General features: G+C 51.6%; 1 protein-coding gene across 8 annotated transcripts in view; it reads right to left on the reverse strand.

Moving 5' to 3' along the window:
* RBM44 (RNA binding motif protein 44) overlaps positions 1–24,344 on the reverse strand; it is a 2,201,010-nt gene that overhangs the window by 932,276 nt on the left and 1,244,390 nt on the right. For all 8 annotated transcript variants that reach the window (XM_085645048.1, XM_085645052.1, XM_085645050.1 and 5 more), the window contains one exon: positions 14,148–14,173. In XM_085645048.1, the coding sequence (XP_085501174.1) occupies positions 14,148–14,173 (26 nt within the window). The remainder of the gene's footprint in view (positions 1–14,147; positions 14,174–24,344) is intronic.

Below are 24,344 nucleotides of genomic sequence, written 5' to 3' on the forward strand. Positions count from 1 at the left end.
ACTTGAGTCATCCCAGTCCGCCATAGAGTCGTCATCAGGACGCTCTCCCTCCTCCGTATCCAGATTGTCCACCACCTCCTCTGTTGCAGGGGGAACCAATGCAGGTGTGGATGGTGTCGGCATTGTTGGCAACACAGGGGTAGACGGAACAGCAGATGGCGCCTCACGTGGAGAGCTATGAGACGAAGCTGGAAACCGCCCATTATAATCTTCCAACATGAATTGAAGGTTGGAGATGAGCGACAACGGAAGCTGCGCCATAGGAACTTGTGCAGGGGGATGTTGCTCCTGCTCCTGACAATAATAGTCTTGCGCATAATCATCCTCTTCGAAATCTTGGCATTTTATGTGAAGCTAGGACTGAACATCGTCAGAGTCCGAAACCTCCTCAGCACCCGTGGGGAATAGCTGATGAGATGGCCGAGTGACCGGTGGCAGCATAATACAGTCCAGCGCAGCCTGGGGCCGCTGCAACAAGGAGGTGTCCACCGATACTGGCGCTGATTTAGACATTGGCACCAAAGGCATCGTTGCAAAATTTGACACCTCCATCGTCGAGATTATCGTCGACGAAGTCGCCGTACTAAAAGCCGCAGTCGACGAGAAAGCTGCCGTCGACGAGAAAGCCAACGTCGTCGAGGCTGCCGTCGACGACGAAGCCCGTGTCGACGAGACTACCGTCGACGCCGAGCCCGCCGTCGACAATGCTGTGAGCCTCGACGGCGATGACTTCTTTTTTATTATCGTCGACGAAGCCTTAGACGTCGACGGAAGTGCCAGCTTCCTATCCGTCGTCGAAGAAGATAGCGGAATAGTCGACAAAATGGTCTTCAGGGAAACACACACCACTGTCGACGGTGAAGACGTCGACGAAGGCGTCGTCGACGATGAAGGAAATCTGCTCGACACCGTCGTCGACGAGGTGGATGAAGTGGCAGATCTCGTCGACGGAGGGGCCGTCGACTGGCCCGTCGACGGTTTTGCGCGTTTTTGACTGGAAACATGAGCTGACGGAGTCAGAGACGCCTGAGAGCTAAGTCTCGGGGGCGCTGGCGTGGTAACAGAGACTTGGCCTGTAGACACTTCCTCCAGATGAAGTCTCTTCTTTTTCAGAAAGGGAGACCGCAAGTCCTGAACACTACCACGCTTGGAGGAGACTCCTGTTCGAATAGAGGCTACACTCTCCACCTCAGAAAGGGGGTTATCCGTATCCTTTAGTTTTTTAAGCCATAATAAAAGGCTCCCTGTCCTTCAAAGTCTTTTGAGAGAAGGTTCTACAGATTTTAGTTGGCCACCTTATGGTCAGGGTAAAGACAAATACATTTGTCATGAGGGTCCTCAGAAAAGAGCCTTAACTTCCCACAAGATGAACAGGGACGGAAAAGAGACTTCTTACTTGAAGACATGATGAGAAAAACTCAAAACAGAGCAAAGAACTGAGCAGAGCTCAGGGAGACTCCCTTCACACGACGTGCGGTAGAAAATCTGAGGGCCTGAGCATCTGAGGAGAAGGTTCTAGAGGGTGCTTGCGCCTGATTGGCTGGAGTTTGGACTATAAAACGACATTGATAGGTCAGTAAAGTGATTCTTTTTCTCAATGCTTTCCTATGTGTCAATACTATCCCATGGTATTTTCACTTGATATGTTAGTTCCGAAATGTATATAAAGTTTATTTGGATATGTATATGCTATTATGTGGTTATGTATGTTTATGTATATACATGACACTTATTGCTTTTTATATACCGTGGGACTCCCACTTCGACGACGGGGAACATTCAAGCATGTGAATCTATGAAAGACACCTCAAATACTGGAGAAATATCATTACACAAGTAGTAACTTGTGCATCTGAAAGAGACACGTTAGTGATAGATTCCTTACCTTAGAATAGATACCCCAGCAATACCAACCCCGGTGGTGGGTCTGCGAATAGATTACACCAGAAAGTCACGGAGAACAGAACGGCCAAAAAAGCCGTCTCTCCGGACCGGTCAACGCAGTAATGCTTGGTAAACGTGTGCAGCGAGGCCCACGTAGCTGCCTGACAAATATCCTGCAAGGGGACGCCACGTCCCAAGGTAGTAGTGGCTGCAGTTGCCCTGGTAGAATGGGCACGCAGCCCCACAGGAGGCTCCTTCTTAGCCAAGGAGTAACATGCTTTGATGCTCAGAACGACCCACCAAGAGATGGTCCTTTGTGCACAGCCCGACCTTTTTTTGCACCCACGTAGCCAACAAAAAGCTGGTCATCCACCCGGAACTGCTGTGCACGCTTTAGATAGAATGCAAGCGCACGTTTTGGGTCCAGACGGTGGAGCCTCTCTTCCTCCCTTGAAGGATGCGGAGGCAGAAAGAAGGTAGGCAAAGTGATGGTCTGCCCTATGTGACCACCTTTGGCAAAAGAGAAGGACGGGTCCACCCTACTCTCCTACACTTAACACCACCTTGTCCAGATAAACAGAAAGGAACGGAGGTTTGGAAGAAAGAGCCTGGAGCTCACTCAGTCTTCTGGCAGAGGTGATAGCGACCAGGAAAGCCGTCTTAGGAGTGAGAAAACGCAAAGGACATGTATGAAGGGGCTCGAAAGGAGCACACATCAGATGGTTCAAAACGAGATTCAGGTCCCATTGAGGCATGATGAGTGGCACGGGAGGAAACGTGTGCGTAATGCCTTTAAGAAAACGGTTAACAACCGGGGACTTAAAAAGAGAAGGCTGATCTGAAAGCCTCAAAAAGGCGGAGATGGCCAAAAGATAACCTTTGATAGTGCCCAGAGCAGAGCCCTGCTGGGCCAAAGAAAGAAGGAACAGAAGAACTTCAGAAAGAGGGGCAGAAAGGGGATCCACAGCCATTAATGTGCACCATGCCACAAACTTGTTCCACCTGCAGGCGTATACCGTTTTAGTGGAGGGGCGCCTGGCTGCCAGAATGACATCACAGACTTCGGGAGGAAGATTGAAGGCTGTGCACTGTCGCCGCTCAATCTCCACGTGTGGAGGCTGGACAGGTTCGAGTAGAGGACCGTCCCCTGCTGCTGCGACAGAAGATCCTCCCGAAGAGGCAGACGGAGTGGGGGATCGATCGCCATGCTAAGTAGCTCGGTATACCAGTATCTTTGTGCCCAATCCGGAGCCACAAAGATGACTGGGGCCCGGTCGCACCGGATCTTCACCACCACATAGGCGGAAAGGCGTACAACAGACCGCAACTCCACTCGTGACGAAAAGCGTCGCCGAGCGAGTGCCGCCTTGGAAATTCCAACGCGCAGAACTGATGACATAGCGTGTTCTCTTCGGTGGCGAATAGATCTAACCAAGGCTCTCCCCACTGCAGAAAGAGACCTTGCACCACGTCAGAGTTCAGACGCCATTCGTGATCCATCAAGCACCGGCGGCTGAGTTTGTCCGCCCTGGCGCTCCGAGAACCTGCCAGGTGTTGAACCACCAAGGTGATGCCTTGATGTTCCAGCCATGTCCAGAAGCGTAGAGCCTCCTGACGTAGGGTCCAGGACCCAACCCTGCCCAGTTTGTTGCAATACCACATGGCGGTGGTGTTGTCCGTGAACACCTGCACCACACTTCCCCGGACAGAGGGAAGGAATGCCTTCAGTGCAAGTCGGATCGCCTGAAGCTCCAACAGATTGATATGGACACGGGACTCCGCCGGAGACCAGAGGCCTCTGATCTCCGCCTCTCCGAAGTGGCCTCCCCATCCCAGGAGGGACACATCAGTCACCACTGTGAGCTCCAGTTGGGGAAGGGAGAAGGACCTGCCATTGACCCAGTCGCGAGCCGCCACTGCTGTGCAGTGCCCTCCGAGATCTGGACATCATCGGACAGGTTGCCCTGATGTTGCGCCCACTGGAGCTTCAGGTCCCACTGCAGAGCCCGCATATGCCATCTGACATGTGTCACCAGCAGTATGCAGGAGGCTATCAGGCCCAGAAGCCAGAGGGTCATCCTGACTGAAACCCGGGACAGAAGCTGAAAGATCGCAATCATAGCCTGAATATCCCCGACTCGCTGCTCAGGAGGATAAACCAGAAACAGCGTTGAATCCAGAACCGCTCCAATGAAGGGGAGCCTCTGAGAGGGACTCTGGTGCAACTTCGGCACGTTGATGGAGAATCCCAGGAAATGCAGGAGGTCGGCTGTAGTCTGGAGGTGGTTGACGCCTGCCTGGGGCGAGCCCGCCTTTAACAACCAGTGGTCGAGATAGGGGAAGACTGAAACCACTGACCTGCGCAGATGAGCTGCGACCACCGCCATCACTTTCGTAAACACCCGAGGGGCGCTGGTAAGGCCGAAGGGGAGCACAGCAAACTGAAAATGCTCCGGGCCTACCCGGCAGGACAGGGATTTGAAAATATGCGTCCTGCAAGTCCAACGCTACCATCCAGTCTCCAGGGTCAAGGGCAGCCAGGACTTGAGCCAGAGTCAGCATTTTGAACTTCTCCTTCCCGAGGAAGCGATTGACGTTCAAGGTCCAAGATGGGGCGAAGGCCCTTTTTGGGGACCAGAAAGTAGTGGGAATAACAACCACTCCCTACTTCCGGCCCAGGAACGCACTCGATGGCCCCCTAGGCCAAGAGGGCCGTGACTTCCTGCTGGAGAAGTACCAAGTGATCCCCCAGCATGCGGTGACACCGAGGTGGCATGGCTGGAGGGAAGGACTGAAAGGGAAGGGAGTAACCCCTGCGGATGATCTGTAACACCCACTTGTCCGATGTGATATCGCGCCAGTGGGGGAGGTGGTGGTGGATCCTGCCACCCACCGGCGTGGGATGCTCCACAAAGCTCGGATTAGGAAGGCTTGGAGGAAGAAGCAGCGGGGGCGGATGTGGACTGACACCCACGCTGATTCCCAGAGCCGCCCCTGCGGAAACCGCGTCCGCGGCGAGGCTGGATCTGCACAAGCTTGCTGAAGGAACATGCCTGGGCGCCCCTGCCTTGGCCACGAAAGGAATGGAAAGACCCAAGGACTTAACCGGGGCTTGTGAGTCCTTAAAACGCTCCAGTGCACTGTCAGCCTTATCGCCAAACAGGCAAGAGCCATCAAAGGGCATATCCATGAGCGAGCTCTGGACATCGGGCGAGAACCCAGTAGATCGCAACCAGGCGTGGCGACGCAGTGCCACAGTCATTGAATTGCCCTGCCCGAGTCAGCGGTGTCCAAACTACACCCAATGGCGAACTTAGACGCATCCTTAACCTCAGCAACCGCCTGTGAAAGGACAGCCTGGACCTCCTCAGGACACTGAGGCAACACCTGAGCAACGGTATCAAACACCACGTGGGAATAGCGGCCCAACAAGCAGGTGGTGTTCACCGACCGCAGCCCCAAGCTGGCCTAAGAGAACAACCGCTTACCGAACTGTTCCAGCTTCTTAAGAGTCCTTATCCGGCGGAGCCGTAGGAAAAGCACTCTACGATGTCGAGGTCTGGATGACCAGACTTTCAGGCATGGGATGAGTGGTCAGAAACGCGGGATCACCAGGTGTTGGGCGGTGACACCTGGCAACATTCTTTTCAACAGGGGCCCCCATGGCCGGTCGCGACCAAGTGCCCAACAGGACGTTGGTGAGGGTGTCCTTTAAGGGAAGCAGTGGTTCCGACGAAGTAGACGCCGTCTGGAGCACCTCGGTGAGGAGTTTAGTTTTAAGGGCCACCGTAGGAAGATCGAGGTGGAGGACCTCAGCAGCCCGACGGAGCACCATCATGTAGGAAGCACCCTCCTCCATCGTAGGTGGGGGAGAGGCAAACCCGGGGTCAGAAGAGACATAGAGTTCGCCGGCGTCCTCCAGATCGTCCACCCAGTCCTGCTCGGAGTCACATTGACGGGCAAGAGGGTCCGAGGACCCCTAGAGTCCTTCTCCACCTCTGCTGCCAAAGGAACAGATCGCGGCAGCAGAGACAGAAGGGACATACGGCATCATAAACGGCACCGGCCGGGCTGGCGCGGTCTCCCAATGTGGATCCCAGGTAGGAACGAAATGGTCCTGGAACCGGGGCAAGGGTGGAACAACGGCACCCACGGCGGCACCAGAGGCAGAGACGAGGGCGGCACTGGGGCCAGAGCCGGCAGCACCGGACCTCGTGGCGCTGGGGCCGGAGCCAACAGCGTAGGATCCTGTGGCACCGTAGCTGGATCCGCCGGTGGCGCCGAAGGGCCGACAGGATCTGGACACGGGCCCGAAGCGAGCCGGCGGGAGCCCGAGGCCTAAAAAGGTGGTCCATGGTGGCAAGAAATTCTTGCACCTGTTCGGGAGTAGCCGACGGACCCAGGTAAGGTGGGTAAGTCGTGGGGCTCCCAGGATCGAAGGGAGCTGCAGAGGCAGAACCCCTGTCCCCCTCGTGCGCATTCGAGGACCGACGGGGGGACGTCGGAGAGCGAACATTCTTCTTTGACTTCTTTTTATGACGTGGCTTACCGGAATCCGAGGGCAAAGACTTGGAGCCTGAGGAGCGACGACTACGATCCCGCGAGCGGTCCCTGGAACTGGAGCAGCGTTGGGACGAGTGCCGGGCCTCCAGCAGCTTCCGGCGTTGCTCCCTCAAGGCCTTTGGAGCCATGGCTCGACAGTTCCTGCAGGACCGGGAGTCATGGTCGGTCTCCAGGCAGTAGAGGCAAACATAATGGGGGTCCGCCACCGACATGTTGCGATGGCAGGCCCCAAAAGACTTAAAGCCAGGCATCCCTACGTGCACCAGGAGTAAAAAAGGGAGACAAAAAGTCTCAAAAGAGTAGTCAAAAAGTGACTAAGGTACGTGCTCTAACGGATCTGCGCTTGCTGATGCGAAAAAAGAAAGAACTGACGTCAGCGCGCATGGGTGGCGCCTAAGTAGTCTTCGAGACGTCATCTCGGCGCTTACGACGCCAGTGACGGATGCGGAGCCGCACAACGCCACCTACTGACGTGCAGGGGTACTCCTACAGAAAGCTTTCGGGTTCCAGTCTGACACCTGGGGATATTCTAAGGTAAGGAATCTATCACTAACGTGTCTCTTTCAGATTCCTTATATTCAAGGCCTGCAGAGGAAGAGGACAGGGTAGAATCACTCACCCCAGATGTGAGCCCCTCAAATTTAGATGCTCCCCCTCGCACAATGAAGGAGATCACAGGGGCATTGGGTAATCTACTTCCAGCAAAAGCACCTGGGTTGGAAAGGATAACTGGGGACTTATTTCTATCTGAACCCGTAGTTTGGGCAGCCTACCTACGGTTATTATTTAATGCCGTTTTACAGGTATGGTGTTAACCCCCCTTGGGCCGGAGCAGAAATTATCTCCATTTATAAAAAGGACTCCCCACTTAATCCAGCAAATTATCGCCCCATAAGCCTTATTGATGTCACTCAAAAAATTGTTGCTCGCGTACTTCTGGAGCACTTGCAATCTTGGATAGAAGAGAATAACAGTATAATAGACAAAATATACGAGATTGTAATCAGCTATGTTTAACGCAAATTACAATAACGTTTTTCCACAAAAAAACACAACAAAAAAAAGAAGAGAATAACATATTAACACCTTTACAAGCAGGATTCATGGCCAAGACCTCCACTATTGACCAGATCTTTAGATTACAGCTTATCCATTAGAAAACTGTGGATTTAGAGGGTGGCAGCCTATAGCTCACATTTGTGGATCTTTTTAAATCCGCGTTTGACTTGGTGCAGCGAGATCAGCTATGGGGTGTGAGAAGTTGGCCTGATGTATGATGTCACTAGTTCTAGTGTGCACCTTATATCAGTCCAAACAACCCTTATGGTGATTGGTTGTAAAGTCAACCTTATAGACCAGCTATCCTAGTGGTAGCATGGACAAGAGCAGTCTTAGGCTAAACTCTGAATGGCATGTGAAGTCAGCTGTGATACCATATGTAATCCCTTGAATACCAAATGAAAGGACACCACAACAGATATATATATAAAATAAAGTGTATTTATTCTATTCAAACCCTCAGCACTCTTTATGAGATTAGAGGTAAATACAACACAGTCTTATTTAGGCATACATTAAGTCACACAGGTAAGTAATACAGTTAGGCCCTAGGGGCCACGCAAACCATATACTAAGTAAGTGGTATAAGGACCACTGTCACGGAAATAGGATAGGCCTAGGGAATCGCTGGGGCTACACTGCACTAGCAACAGTTAGGAAGTGGGAGGCCCACGGGATTCAGGTGCAGAGTGGAAACACTCAAGCGTAATGCGTAAAAGTCGATAGAAATAGTAGTTTAGCAATTAACAGTTTAAGGACACTTTTGAAGCAGCTAGAGAGTCGAGACTCGGAAACTAGACCCTAGGATAGTCACTACCCTTGTGAGCACCGAAGTACCCAAGTTACCTAGCCCACGGACTGCGGGTGCATAGGTGTGAACTTGCGTCGGGTTTCGTCGTGGACTTCTATGGATGCCTGAAGGAAAGTTGCTGACAGGCAGTCAGTGAAGAGTGTCCGGTGGATCCCAAGGCTGGGATCAAGAAGGAAGGATACCTGCAAGCAGAAGGGACAGAGTCAAGGTCACTAGCCAGTGACCACGTGGAACCAGGAAGGAACCAGGTGATGTCGTGAAGATTGCAGGTGAAGGTGAAGCTTGTCGCTGCAGCCACAAGGACCAGGGAACGTCGAGGACGACCAGGACCAGGAGGCGAGCTGTCCCACGAAGGCTCTTGCTGTCGGCATTTTCCGCATCAAATTAAGTTCCGGTAATTAAATTATTTACCACAGAAGTTGGACTAGGACTTACCAAGCCTTGGCAAGCGGAACCCACGAAGAACGGAGGACTTGCTTCTGGTGCAGACCAGGAAGGTCTGGGGTGCTTCTCTTTTGCAAGGAAGCGGGAGCCAGTCTGGAGGAGCCAAACCAGCAGTGAAGATTTCTGGATGCGTCGTCACAAAGGCCACTAGCGAACGGGCAAGCAACCGGACAGGCGCGGCAAGCAGGAAAATGCAGAAGGGCCCCACGCAGGACTCGTGGAGTGTGGGGGGCTGATCTTCGGTGCAGATGGTGCTTGGGGTTGGGGCTTCTCAATCCCCGGTGCACAACTTCGAGGGTGCCTCAGAAGCTGTGCTGGAAGATACTCGCCACTTTTCCCAGGTAGCCGGTCCCACGTCTCTCGTCGCCTCCACGGATCTCAGCTCGGCTGTGGATGTGGATCAGGGTCGGAGAAGTCGGGAAGTCAAGGCTCTGGTCGGGCTCTGCAGTCGGTCCCTCGTAGAACTTCAGCAAAGCAAAGGGTAGTCTCTTGATGGTGCCTGTTTGCACAGGGTAGCCACTCCTTGGCCACAAGGGAGATTCTTCAGTCTTCTTCTTTCGTCGAATGTCGAAGGTCCAGAGTTTCTGTTCAAGTTGCAGGTTCAGGATAATCTAATCTCCTGGGGCCCAGCTACCACTCTTATCCAAATCTGGGGGGCTGGGTTACCTGCTAGGTCACGCCTTATGGGTGGGACCTGGGAGGGGGGTGGTTACACCCCCTTCCCTTTGTCCAGTTTCGCGCCAGGACTGGGGCTGGAGAGCCCCAGCACTGGTTTGAACTGGACTATGCACGGGACACCTTGTGTGCTCCAGGCATGTCTCATTCTTTTTATCCCTCCCTGCCCCAATACACTAAGGCCTGTCTGGGGTGGTGCTAGCACCTCCCAAGGCAGGAAACCTATTGTCCAAGCCTCCCTTGCCGGGATCACTCCCAGCAGCAGGAGGTCAGACTCGTGTCTGTGGCAGCAGCATCCATTTAGTGATGCTGGGGCTCTGGTTAACTTTAACCGGGTAAGTAGGTTACAACATGTCTTCTCCCTCTAGAAGGGAGGGATAATATCCTCATCCCCAGAAATGGGATGGGGGTATTATTCCAAAGTGTTAGACACTTTACACGACATGTTTTAATAAAGCCAAACCATAGTTACCATAACCGTTTAAGATTATAAGGCACTTTAAGAGTATATGGTAGGCTATATCATAGAACAGCTATAAGGACATGGTTCCGAAAGCTGCAGACAGGCTCAGCTCATGCTAGAGCACCATCTCACATGTTACCAAGCACTCTGCCTCCAGGATTGTTAAGGCCTGCCATAGGAGTGGCTGATAGGTACACATGTGTCTATATGTAAGTTAGGTATAGGAATACTACACCTAAGCAAGGGGTGATTACACGACCTTGCCCCAGCTGAGTGATCAGCCAGTTGTGTCATAATGGAAGGCCAGGCCAGGGGTGGCACAATACATGCTGCAGCCCCTGGTAGGCCTAGGGTACACCTATGCCCTGGGTACCTAAGGTACACTGTACAGGGGCCAATAAGGTGATCCTATCCAAATGGGTTATGCACCTAAAATACATAGTATTAATTTAGAGAGAGAACAGTAGGGCTGTGGGTCTGATTAGCAGGCCCACAGCCACATCTAAGTCGAAAACCAGTAAAGCAAAAGCAAAAAGTGGGGGTGAACATAGAAAGCAGACCCTACTCTCCTACATGGGGCATACTTCTCGACTTGGGAGTACCAGAATATCTTTGCCACCAGCTCAAACGCTTGCACCAAGACAACTATGCGAGAATTAGATACGGTAAAAATTGTGAACTTTCCGCTCCTTTTCCTGTACAGAAAGGGGTGCAACAGGGATGGTTCCTGGCCCCGACACTCTTCTATTTTATTAAACGGCTTAATCGAAACTCTGTTAGCTGGTAAAGACATTGACGCTCTGAGGTTGGCAAATGGCAAAATTACAGCACACATGTTTGTGGACGATACGCTGCTACTTTCTAAATCGCCCATGGGTATGCAGAGGGTACTTGAGGTATTTAGTTTTTTTGTAGGAAGAGGGGACTGGAGATCAACCTACAAAAAAACAAGTATATGGTTTTTAATGCTAATACCACAAAAATTGCCCACATCCCCAACTAGATGGAAGGGCTCTAGAGAGGGTGTCCATTTTTGATTACCTAGGGATCACACTCACCGAAAAAATGGACTGGGGGACACAAAGAAAGCCAGTCTAAAATTTGCTCACTCCACGGGGGCATTTTAAAAATGTACAAAAATTGCACCCATATAGTGATAGGTCCACCAGTAGAAATCTACAAAACGCAGGCTAGGGAAGCTTCATTGTACGGGGCAGAATTATGGGGTCATTGTCCATCAACTTCCCTATCCATGCCATAAAACCTGTTTCTTAGGCAACTGCTGGGCCTCCCCACGAGTACCCCATTAACAGCGCTCAGGATGCACTTGGGGATTAGCCCTATAGCAGATGTAGTTTACCTAGACCCCTCCTATACTGGTGTCGCCTGTGGAGTACACCTGAACTAGCTGACTATAAAGAGGAGTTGAAGGATGACCCTTCTTGGTGCAGGGAAACTCCCCCGGCTAGCTTACATCAGGAATTCTAGTCAGGCACTAGGGAGGGCAAATATGTGGACCACACCAGAAGAGACCTGTCCCGTAATCTCCAGAAAGGCACTACTTGACTCCCACAGAGAATATAAACTGGCCCTACTATGTCAGGGGACCAAAACAAGTAGCTTGATTTCCAGGTTTCGGGACATCAAGCAACAATATAGGCCAGAACCGGCACTTGATCATATCCAACCATTATTGGCAAAGAAACTCTTTCTTCAATTCAGACACGGGGTGCTCCCGCTTCGAGCATTTACTAACAGCTGGCAGGGAGCCCACAAACTTGATTTCCCAGGGTGTAACCAACTTGAAGAAACTGAACTACATGTTTTCTTTTGCCCCGCCTATGGAAGGCCAAGGTCTAAGTGGGTGTTACAACTCTGTAGAAACATGGGAATCAGAAACTGCACAGAGGCCTACAGGCTCCTCAAGTATGAAACAGACACACTTATTGTGTTAGCCACTTCCAGGTTCCTTTACTCGATGTGGTGCATTCGCAGAGCAATTTTAAGGAAAACTATTGTAGGAAATCCCTAGTTTCCAGTACCCTCTATACACGCTATGCTTGCACATACCCACTGTATGATTATTGTTATCACAAATTTTCTCTGTACGGTTTCTTTTATCTATTTTAAATGTTTGATATTACCTGCTATAACGCGTTTTTTTAACATTGTTACATCTATATACTATAAAAAGTCAAAAGCTTTTTTTTTAACATTTGTTAGGAGTTTTATACATACCAATGACTTGGCGATTTGTTTTAATATGCGATATTTTAACCCCTCCTGCACTCAAAGTAGAACACTAATCCCTTGTTGAATATTGTCTTCTACCTAAGTTTAGCACCGAGTGCTGTTGAGAGGGAGCGCATTCAAGAATGAATTAGAAAATTCTCCACAAACCAGATTTGTACAATTTTTTTTATATAGCACTAATGTACATAAACTGTATGATGACATTTTAATATTTTTTCTTGCTATGTACACTGTATTATATTGTCTTTTGTATGTGCTTGTATGGCCATACGGTCGAAATAAAGCTTTTTGACTGACTGGCATTTCCTATTTGGAGAGCAAGGCTGCCCGGAACAAAGATTTTCCGTTCCACAGATTCCTGTGTTTTAGACACAATGCTTGCAGAGCCTGCGGAAAAGGAATTTGGGCTCAATTTCAAGGAAGATGCTTGAAGCACCAAACACTAAGGTTAAGGGACTGATGAAAATAACTATGGATCACACTAGGCAGGCCTGGGTCCTCTGTGCATTGCTGACCCAAAAAGGTATTACCCTTCAGACAGAACAGGTTCAGAGAGTGCCTCATTACGTCAAAGCAATGGCTCTTCAACTGAAGAGGAGGTCTGCACAATCTCAAAAAATTTGTTTTAGCCTCTGCAGAGGGTAATATCTGTCCCAGTGATGCGGATTTTCATACCATAGTTAACAAAGATATTGTATCTGAAGAAGAATCAGATGGCTAAGGAACTTCTTATGAAAAATATTAAGAAGACTTGCATCTTTTAAATCATGGTACAAGCCAGCATCAGTGTTGCACAGTGAGAGGTTACCATTCTCAGAGTCATTGTGCTCTGTATAGCCATAGGACTCATAAGGCAGGGGGAAGGGCACCAAGCCCAACCAAAAAAGTTCCAACATCTATGCAAGTCCCTGGGCACTAGCAAAATGTCCGCCAAGAGTTCATCATAAAAAGAAGCCTTAATCTTCTCCTTTGCCACTTTGAAAATCTCAGTCAACTTCTGAGAATTCGATGGCAGCGTTTAAGGCAGCGGTCAGAGTGGCACCTCAGGCAGCCAGTGAGGAAATGGCACCTTGAAAGAGCACTGACTTTCTTCTTAGGCACCAGAGCTGTGGGCATGCAGAGTCAGGAAGCATCGATTTGGAAGCTGCTGATATTGACCACAAGAGGGAATTCATAATTGAGAAGTAGCCCAAGAGTACCAGCACAATCCAGGAAAATGCAGTTCGTCCTGGACAAAAACAGTTTGGTCTCACGCTCCCCAATAATACTTCTGGTGCAATAAACCACTACATTCAGAAGCTAAAGGACCATTATTACATCTGAGACACCATATAAAGATGTCATGTGGACCCAACAATGACATCTTGTTGCAGCTGTGACAGGGTTTTAATCCTGAAATCCTGAGAGGACACATCTAGCCCAGTCTCGGTCAGAAATAGTTCCTTCAGTATAACAAGCTGCAGACCATGTCACCGCAGGGTGGAAAAACAAGAACTAATACCAGTGCCAGAGGTGGCAACCAATATACTCTGATGTCATTGCATCTAGCAGGCACATTCACAGCTGAAGAGACATGGTGACACTGAAGAGCTGTAGCTTGGGAAATTAATTAGGTACCTGGAGGATTCCTCAAAACATGAGGAATCTGTTGGAAGATGTATCCATCAGAAAAAGTAGACTAGAACATGCCTTGCTCCAAGGAGTGGACACATCTCATTTTGTAAAAGGTAGGATGTCCTAAAGCAGGTCAAGGAGTAAAGATAATAACATTCATAAATTGGCCATTTTGAGTGCCTTCTTTGTGTAACAGTTTAGAAAACCCTTTTCCAAGTCGGAGCAAAACATTTTTACAATTGACTCAGTATTTAATAAATAAACGTTTTGTGATGCAGTATTTGTATTTTCTTATTTTATCCATGAAGATTAAGTACCATTTCTCTCCCATGCCATTTCCAACCGTTATCATTACAAATAGCTTGTTGAAAACCTACTTACTCAGGCTCAATATCTGATTTCATTATCTGTAAAGAAAAAAGAAAAAAATCTTCACATACGAGTTACAAGAACATGAAAAACATTCTAGCTGCTCCATTCAGTGCTTGTGACCCTTACACGGTGAAACTAAAATTTCATTATGTAAGAATGCTCTGATTTACAGTACATTTTCCAAATATGCATTTAGATTTCAATGAAACAATGTAAAATGGAACAATTACACTCAAAGAACATCACTAAATGATTGAAATGCTTCTGTCAAAAAAGCAGCTAGTGACAGTTCTGAATGTACCTATGACTATTTTGCACACACTAAGTGAAATTAACATATTCAAATGAATAAGAACTTTGTAAGGTGAAGCAAAAAATATTTTTGGGGAAGGTTGACTATTTCAAATCGGTTATACATTTGGCAGTTCGCTACAAATAACCATTCTGAATGTGTTGAGCATCTAGGAGGGAGGAGGGTAGCATCAGCAGACAAAGACTGGTGGAGGATTTTCATTCTCCCAGACAGGAGGGAGATGCGGTATGTAGGGTCAACCCTGGTTTGACTCCTCTCACAGGAGAAATAGACGTGGATAAGATTACTGCTGCTCTGGATCGAAAGGGGTCATCTCAAGTCTTTTGACTGATGAGTCTGATAATTAATGTTGGTAGCAAAAGATGAAGAGAAAAGGCATAAAGGAGTGTGTCTGCCCAGAGTTTACCTGCAGAAAAAAAAAGTGCAGGATGCAGAGCCTTGGTATTTTTGCCATGACAGATCTATTGTGGAGGTCCCTAGAGACTGAACATTAGGGCAAGGATGTCTTTATTGATGAGTCACTTATGTTACTCTGAGGTTTCCACACAAACTTTTTGGTTTTAGATTCTTGCATGCCAGAAAGATGAGAAGTTGGGACTCTAAAATAAAATAAAACAATGCTGAATCTGTGGATGTCTTGAGTTAGTCCTTGCAGCTCACTTTTCGTTAAGACAGAACACCACTATTTTTGTACTAGGTTTTATCATGATTGCTTTTAAAAATAAAAAAATAAAAACGTACCTTGCGCCGGTCCTGTGCCTCTGCTTCTGCTCTCCTCTGAACAGAAGCACAGCCAGGTCCCTCTGACCAATCACAACACTGCAATGCAGCGCTGTGATTGATAAGCACCCAAGCCCCCCTGACCAATCACAGCATTGTGGTTGGTCGGAGCGCTGTGACACGGCGCTCAGCCAGGGGCTAGAGGGGTGGGCATATATTCCATGCAGGCTGAAATGAACCCTGCATGGAGAACATGAAAAATGTGTGTGACTGGTTTGGGCAGCCCGAGAGGGCCGACCAAACAGACATTGCACACTTAGGAGTAGGCAAACCACTCCTCCCCTGCCCTGATCCCAGAGCACAGCAGCCCCTCTCACCCACCAGCAAATCAGCACGAAGAATAAAATGATAATAAAGCAAAGTTATTATAATTTTATGTTATGCTCAAAAGCAGTGGGGACAACACTTCTACGCCACAGCGGAGGAGCCGCCACTGAAGGATTCCTCCAACATCAAGAGCTAGACCAGGTAGACAGTGCGGAGTAACCTGTATTTTCAGGCCACTCCCTCACATACCGGTCCCAACCATAGCCCGCAAGCATGCCCCGGGAACTTTGACCTGATTCATTGTGTATATGAACCTCCTTCCGCTCCCGATTTCAATTCAGTAACGTGGTCTCCATAGTTGTTAAAGTGGTCTAATAAAGATCCCCAAGTTGCTACATCCTCGGCTGCCTTGTTGTCATGTCAGGTCAGATGAATGTGCTGTTCCTCTACCATCCCCCATTCTAGAACATCTTTGATCCATAATGTCTGTGGAGCAAGGGACCCCAACCACCCGATTGCAACCCTTCGTTTTGCCAAAAGGAGTGAAAGCTGGAAGAATTTATAAGGGATTTTCCGTCCCTTGGGTCAGGCCAATACCACCAGCAGACAAGCCCCAGGGTTAAGGGGAGTTTTTACTCTTTCAACTATCTCGATTCTAGGCACAATCTTTGCTCCAGAACCTGTAAACCTCTGTGCAGAGTCAGGCGAGATGCAGACAAGAGGCCCCCTTCACTAGGCAGCGTGCACATTTTGCTGCCTCTGTGAGATCTATCTTATTCAACCTGGACAGTGTCATGTATGTGCGAGACAGATAGTTAAAACGCATTCATTTAAACTGGTTGTCGCAGGATACTGCACGAACCAGCCAACAAGCATGGTCCCATTCCCTGTCTGGAAGTGGCTTCCCCAATTCCACCTCCCATGCTGCCCACACCTCAAATGGGTGTTAAGTCATGTACCCTTTGAGCGTCTTATAGAACAGGGTAATCATGTGTCTGCCCTCAACCCATCGTAGCAAACCCCATAAAACCTGAGACGGGAGCGGTGCTGCCGGAAAGCTGTGCCTTACTTCCTCCATCAACTCTGTTCTCCATTTGGGGGGCGTGGCCAAGCCGGCTATCATGGCGGCTGCATCTTGCTAGGGTTCCGCGATCGGGCCGGACAAGTGGCCACTTCCTGACGTTGCACCCCCTCGGAAAACGTACCGCTGGGCATCGGAGGGTCCCAGGCATCCGCTGCTCCGTTGCGGTGCACCGCTGAGAGGGAGAAGCAGAGTGGCGGCATGAAACAGCTCCGGACCGGGACCCGGGAGCGCAAGATGGCGGCGAGCAGACCCTGAAGTCCGCGACCGAGGGACCGGAGGACCACTGGACAGCGGGTACAGTCGGCACACCTACCCTGTGACCCCCGTTGAGCCTCAACTGGTACCTGCATATCACGGTGGGATGGTGAAGCCCCGGAGACAGGCTGCAAGTGTGGGCGTCCCGTTCCCTGCCCGGGCGCGAAGAGAGCGAGCGGCCATGACACCAGCGGAACGAGTCCCACGCAGCAATCGGCCCCGCAGCTAAGAGGACGAGGCACACCAGATGAGACCCGGCGCTTTCCCTGGGGGCACCTGGAGACTACGACGCCCGCGGTGAGTGCGGTGCTGCGGGGGGGAGCCCTGGTGGGTCTGGAGACAGGATCGGGACGCCTGACCCTAAGATGGCGCCCGGCGAGACGTCACCTCATTAAGGCCTGGAGCCCATCACTGAGAGCGGAGGGCGCCGGTATTGTGGGAGAGCGGCCTACATTCCTCCCGGACCCTACCCGGGATACCCCACCCTGCGGGGCGGCACAAACCCGGACGGCACCCAGACCTTGAACATTACCGATAGGGGTGGCCAACCTGGGAACCTACCGAAGAGCGCCGAGCGGTGGAGTGCCTTGCGGGGGCCCGCTTTGAGGGAAGACACGAGTTGGGATGGCGCCTCTCATATGCTGTGAATAAACGATTCCTGAGAACGCCGGACGGCGGCCTCCTCATAGCGCACAGACAGGAGCAGAATAGCGGAGGATCTCGTGGAGCTACGGAGGCCTGTGGCGGAGCACGGAGAGCCCTGGTGGGGGCACTAATCCTTGGCGAAAGCGAGATCGGAGCAGAGGCGCGCCCCCCCCCCCCTGCCTCTTCGGGAGGGGAGGAAGCCCGCGTCCCCCAGCAGACGGGCGCGGAGGATCACGCGGAGCTGCGGAGGCCGGTGGCGGAGTGTGGGGGGCCCCGGTGGGGACATAAACCATTGGACTGAGCGAAACCGGCGACGAGACAACCCCCCTGCCTCCTTGGGGGGAGAGGGAACCCGTGTCCCCCAGCAGACGCACCTCGCCCGCAACCATGGGGAAGCCCCGGGGGACCCAACAGACGGCGGTCCCCGAGACGGCCCCGGAGAAGATGCCCAGAGCCCGGACATGGGTGGGCGCGACGGAGTCGCTGCCCGACTCCTCAGTATCTGTCAAGTTGGACCAGGTTCTGGCCGCCATAGAACACTCCAGGGTCTCCATGGAGGAGCGGCTCGGGACACTAGCGACGGACATTAGCCTTATCCGGGACGACCATCGGAAACTGGTGGATAGAGTGAAGGACGGAGAGAAGAAGACGGAAGAAGTACAGCCAACGCTCGATAAACACCAGCAGACGCTCCAGGAGGTGCTGCATCGCCTAACCATCATGGAGGAGCGGGCGGACGATTTAGAAGGGCGCTCACGACGCTGCAACATTCGCGTAATAGGGCTACCTGAAGGAATCGAAGGCACGGACTCCCTGCAATACGTAGAGACCTGGGTGAAATCCTTCACCCCGGATAAGGATCGCTCCGCATTCTTTTCTCTGGAACGAGCCCACAGGGTCCCGGCCCGCCGACCGCCCCCAGGGGCGCCCCCGAGGCCGCTGCTAGCGAAATTCCTCCACTTCCGCGACAGGGATGCGGTGCTACGCGCGGCACGAGTGGCGGGCACCCTGCGAGTCGACAACCAACGTGTTATGGTGTTCCCCGACTATGCACGAGCAGTTCAACAACAACGTGCCTCCTTTCTGAATGTAAAGAGACGTCTGCGCGAGAACAATATCCACTACTCCTTGCTTTTCCCGGCCCGTCTCAGGGTGGTCTATGCGGACTCTACTGTGTTCTTCACGAACGCCACGGAAGCTCAAGACTGGGCAGACCAGCACTGTGCACGACAATCCAGGGCGGAGATTACAAGAGACCCGCATCCTAAGCCTCCACGATCCGGAAGGCGGTCGCAACGACGCCCACGCGAGGGCGCGAGTGGCAGAGCACATGCCCGCACCCAAGACTCTCGATGACCTTGAGCAAATCGTGAAAGAACGGAGGGAGGCCTTGCAAGCGGTGATCGACCTGCAGGCGTCTCCTCTACCGGATGACATTGATCGGCCACCGCATATCTTTACCTCGGAGGAGGAGAATGACAGTGATGGAACAGGGACGGGGGAGAACTCCATGACACCCCCCATGGTCACTCCGCAGACGGCGGACCTCATCCTAGATGGACAATCTGGCTCCCATGCGAAATGAAAAGGGGACTCTTGTACCTACCATTGCGCCAAATGTACTTTCTTCCCCACCTATTGAACTTTGGCCCTTCTATCGTAGCCTGCTGTAGCAGGTGCAACGTCCTTTTCTCCTACTACTGGCCTGATTCGTTTCTGGCCCAGCACGCATGCGCCGCCGCCCCCCTTCATATATTGTTGTATTTCCCCTTAAGTGGGTGAACAGGTTTGGACGCACCGTCCTTGATGATGGGTCCCAGGTATTGGGGATGTTCCCCGACCCCTTTGGTTCAGTTGTATACCCCAGTTGCACACCTTTCCCACCCCTCATATGGAATGAAACAGATCCAACCATCTCCCACATATGCTTATGCGGCGTCGGGGGGCGCAGACACCCTTAGCCACCTGGAGCGACCGAGGTATACGCACCTCAATAGGCGTAGTCCCTGCGCTAGGCGAACAGACACAGACCATGGCGCATCACACACCACACACTGTCACCATCCTTACCCTGAATGTTAGGGGGCTTCACACTCCGCGCAAACGATATGCGGTGTATTCCTACGCAAAGCGTCACAACACCCCGATAGTGTTTTTGCAAGAGACGCACCTCATTGCAAAAGAGGTCGGGAAACTGCAGTTGAAATGGCGGGGTCTCCTGTGTGCCACAACCTACTCTGCGTATGCGCGCGGGGCGCTGATCTGGGTGCGACCGGGGACTCCCTTCCGGGAGCTTCGGAGAGTAGTCGACAAAGAAGGTAGATATGCACTACTGGAGGGTCTTTTAGACGGACAAGTAGTACTTCTCGGTAGCATTTACGCCCCTAATGTTGACCAAGACAAGTTTTGGGACCATCTCACGGGGGTCCTTGCCCCATTTGCTTCTATACCCTGGGTTCTGGGAGGAGACTATAATTGCTCACTTGACCTGCACCTTGACCGATCGCACCCACCTCCACTGCACTCCCCGGCACATAAACAAACCACTAGATTCCGGGCATGGATTTCACACTGGTCGCTAACTGATGCCTGGCGGCTGCGCCACCCCCAGGTCCGCTTGTATTCCTTTCATTCCATCCCACACAACTTGCGCGTCCGCCTTGACCGCTTCCTATGTACGGCGACTATCCTACCCAGGATCACCCACACAGACTACCTGGGCAGGATTATATCCGATCACGATGCTCACATTCTCCAGTTACGCTGGCGGCCCCCACACCCACCGGTCCCCACGTGGCGTTTGCCACGGGACTGCCTATCGGACCAGATCTTTCGTCACGATCAGGAGGGTAGCATCCAAGACTATTTCACGCGCAACTCGGGGACGGCGTCCTCTAGGTTGGTGGAATGGGATGCGTTTAAAGTGGTGGCCCGGGGAGAATGCCTGCGGCAAATAACGGGTGTTAGACGCGTGTTGGAACAGGCCCTCACCACCGCGGAACACCGCCTGGCGACCCTCACCAAGCGGGATGCTACGTCCGAAGAGGAGACGCGGCGTATAGCAGAAGCCAAAACAGCCTATCACTCGGCCTCCGCGGATCTGCGAAGGTGCAACTTCCGATCATATGCTACCCGGATGCATAAAGAGAGGGACAGGACGGGCACTCTACTAGCGTGGTTAGCCAGGCAAGACACGGAAGTCAAACCCATTACCGAGATACTGGACCCTAGGGGGGTGTTAGTGCACTCCCAGGCGGAGATTCTGGGGGCCTTCCGCGACTACTATGCCGAGACGTATAGCGACCCCACCTCTACCCCGCAGGAAGTAGTGGATCGCTTTCTCGATCCTTTACCTCTCCCAACAATCACGAGAACAGAGCAAGAGGCCCTAGATACCATACTAGTTTCGGCGGATGTGACGCGGGCCCTGCGTGCCCTGGCCCGCAATAAAGCTCCGGGGCTGGATGGGTTCCCCCTAGAATATTACACAACATTTTCAGTGCACCTAGTCCCTCGGTTAGTGGAGGTGTTTGCGGCGGCGCTGAAGAAAGGAGAACTACCGAAATCCATGCGAGAATCCGTAATCGTGACATTCCTGAAACCACATAGGGACCCACAACGAATGGCCTCCTACCGTCCGATATCGCTATTGTCTGCCGATTGTAAACTCTTCGGGAAGACCTTGGCGGATAGATATGTCCAAATTATACGCTCTCTGGTTCACCCGGACCAGTGCGGATTTATACCAGGCAGATGTACGTCCCAGAACATACGTCGAGTCTTCCACATTCAGGATCAGGTACAGGGGATATACCCTCGAGCGGCCTGTCTCATCTTAGACCTCGAGAAGGCCTTCGATTCCCTCACATGGCAGTTTCTGTTCTCGGTGCTGCAGTGAGTAGGCATAGGGCCCACCCTCCTCGCCTACACGCGCTTGTTGTACACCGGACTGACCTCGCGGGTGCGCCTAGGCCAATGCATATCGACGGAGTTCGCGGTTCAGAGAGGCACGCGACAGGGCTGCCCGCTATCCCCTCTGCTTTTTGCCCTGGCGGTGGAGCCTCTGGCTGTGCGGCTCCGGCGGGAGGGAGAGGGCTGGGGCATTCCGATAGCAGGCACGGTGCATAGTGTTTCCTTATACGCAGATGACCTACTGATCTATGTGCGGGACATTGCGGATGATCTGACACCCCTCTGGGAAACCTTGCAGGAATTTACCATGGCCTCAGGACTACGAGTAAATTGGGATAAATCCACAATTTATCCGCTGCATTCGGGACTACCTCCACAGGTGGTTCACATAGGAACCCAGCGAGTACCCTGGAGCGCGGAGGCCCCCCGGTACCTTGGTATTCGTCTCTACCCTCGAACATATCTGCGGTGGAGTGGTAATCATTGCAGGGCTCTAGCGAGCATTAGGGCTTCGATCGGATTTTGGAAGAGCCTCCCGTTGGCTCCCATTGGGAGAGTGGCATTGGCCAAAATGATCATGGTTCCGAGATTGCTGTACTTTTTTACCAACCTCCCCGTAATCCCGCCCAGGACCTTTTTCCGGGACCTAGACTCCCTTCTTAGTGCGCTCATCTGGGGGTCCAACAGACACAGAATAGCCCTGACAAAACTACAACTGCCCACCACGCAGGGTGGCTTGGGAGCCCCATCCTTCGAAGCCTACTTCTTAGCAGCACAATTGCAATGGCTGTCTCATTGGACAGCAGACAGGTACACTGTGGAAACTCATACCATCGCGGGACGGGTATCGGTTCCGGAGATCCGTCGCTTGCTCCTCCCTGGCACACGCCCAAAGCCCACTTACCCCTTACAGGTGTTGGTCGCACGTAAGTGTATGCTGCGGATACACCGCATGTCCCCGGGGACCCCGTTGTACTCCCCTTTACTCACTCTAGTAGGATGGCCCAATCGGGAACACTACTACACGAATAGCGCGCTTCGCACATGGACGGGATGTGACTTAACAGAGGCAGCGTCCCTTTTCGAGGACGGGCAATTAAGACCGTTCCTTAGTTTGGTGGAGGAATACGGGCTTCCCCCAGGGCAGTTTCTGCTCCACCGCCAACTCCTAGACAGCTACCGGCCACATCAGGACCTAAGTAGCGGGGAACCACACCCACACCCAGTGCTACACACGATCCTACATATGGGAGCAGGACGCCATTTAACTACGTGGCTTTACAAAGCCATACGGGAATTGACTAATAAACCATTGGCGACCCTCCGGGCCACCTGGGAGGCAGAAATCGGGCGGGTGCTTCATGACGGGGAGTGGGGGAAGGCTTTGAGATACCCTAAGAAAGTCTCCAGAAACGCACGATTTAAAAACATCCAATATTATATCCTACACAGGGCCTATCTCACACCTGCACGCCTCCAACGATTCTACCCTGACACTCAGTTCCTATGCCCCAGATGTCAAGAACAAAACGCAGACTTTCGACATATGTTCTGGAGCTGCTCCGTCATTCAAATCTTCTGGCATCACATTCACACCGCTTTGGGCACCCTCACTGGGCTAACCTGCATGAACACTTGGGAGGCCAGCGCCATAGGCATCTTTCGCATCAGTAAGCAACACAAGGTGCAGACTCGCTTCCTCTCCTTAGCGGTGCTCTTGGCCAAACGCAGCATAGCCATGCATTGGCGTTCCCCCATCGGCCCTCCGGTGGCAGCGTGGGTGGGAGCTACACTCAAATGGGCGGCGGCGGAGGAAGAGACATTACGGGAGGAGGAGGTGAAAGGGACCCGCAAGCACCCTGTATCAATGGAATGGGCCATGTTACTATACCAATTTAGGCAGCTCTCCCCGGGGGCGGACCCGCCAGATGACGCATCTACACAACTAATCCGGAATACACAATCACAGGCTCTGCCCACCTGAACCCGTAGGCTCCCAGCCGTGCGAGACCTTGACAGACCCTAGCTCCAGGCGCACTGTTACGATTTTCGGTCGCAACGACCAGGATAGGCACACATGGTATTAGAGGTACCTCACCATCACGACGCTGCATTCCCCCCCTAGTGCAATTGGATATATTCTTCCATATTCATCCCCTAGTTTACACCTCTGTTGAACCCCAGTTCCTTTGCCATATATGGAACCCGAGATTGTAGGCTGTGAACGTCACGATGATTGTATACACTGTTTAGACCTCTTGGTAACGAATCATCAATCAATACCATTGTTGAGTAACCTTACAGGATGTATGATCGGATAAGACCACTTGACGAATATGTATGATGATACAATATATGAAATGTGAAAATGGCAATAAAAATAAGTAAAAAAAAAAAAAACTCTGTTCTCCATTTTAGCATTTTGCAGGAAGTATCCCGCTCCTACCTGAAACTTATCCTGCGCTTCCAGAAAGGTGTGAAAGACCTCTACTGGGTACAGATCCCTGGCCTGATGAAAGCTCCCAGATCTACAATGGTCTAGGGAAATATCAGTCTATAGTGTGAAATGGTTCGAGATCCCAGTGGCACAGCTCCCTATGAAAAGGGACCCTGTGGAGTTTACCTTTTTATGCATTTTTCCCTGAATGCAGTCGTATGCCTAACCAGATAAGGGAGCGAATGTTCAGAAAGGCCTGCACTCATTAATAGGCGTGCCAATGTGTCTGTCCCAATAATACCATGCAAGTCTTTTTTATCAATTATCGGAGCCCAACAATCATCTGGTGGCTTGCTGTAAAGGTGCTGCAAAATAGAGCTGCATATCTGGGAGGGACAAAACACCATTCTCCATGCCTCTCTTATCAATTGACAAGGCGACCCTGCTTCTCTTTCCTGCGCACACCAAGGAGATCAACAGACTGTTCAGTCTCTGGAACAGGCTCAGACCAGG

This window comes from Triturus cristatus, chromosome 3_1 (genome assembly GCF_964204655.1).
Source record: "Triturus cristatus chromosome 3_1, aTriCri1.1, whole genome shotgun sequence".
Taxonomy (NCBI): Eukaryota; Metazoa; Chordata; class Amphibia; order Caudata; family Salamandridae; genus Triturus; species Triturus cristatus.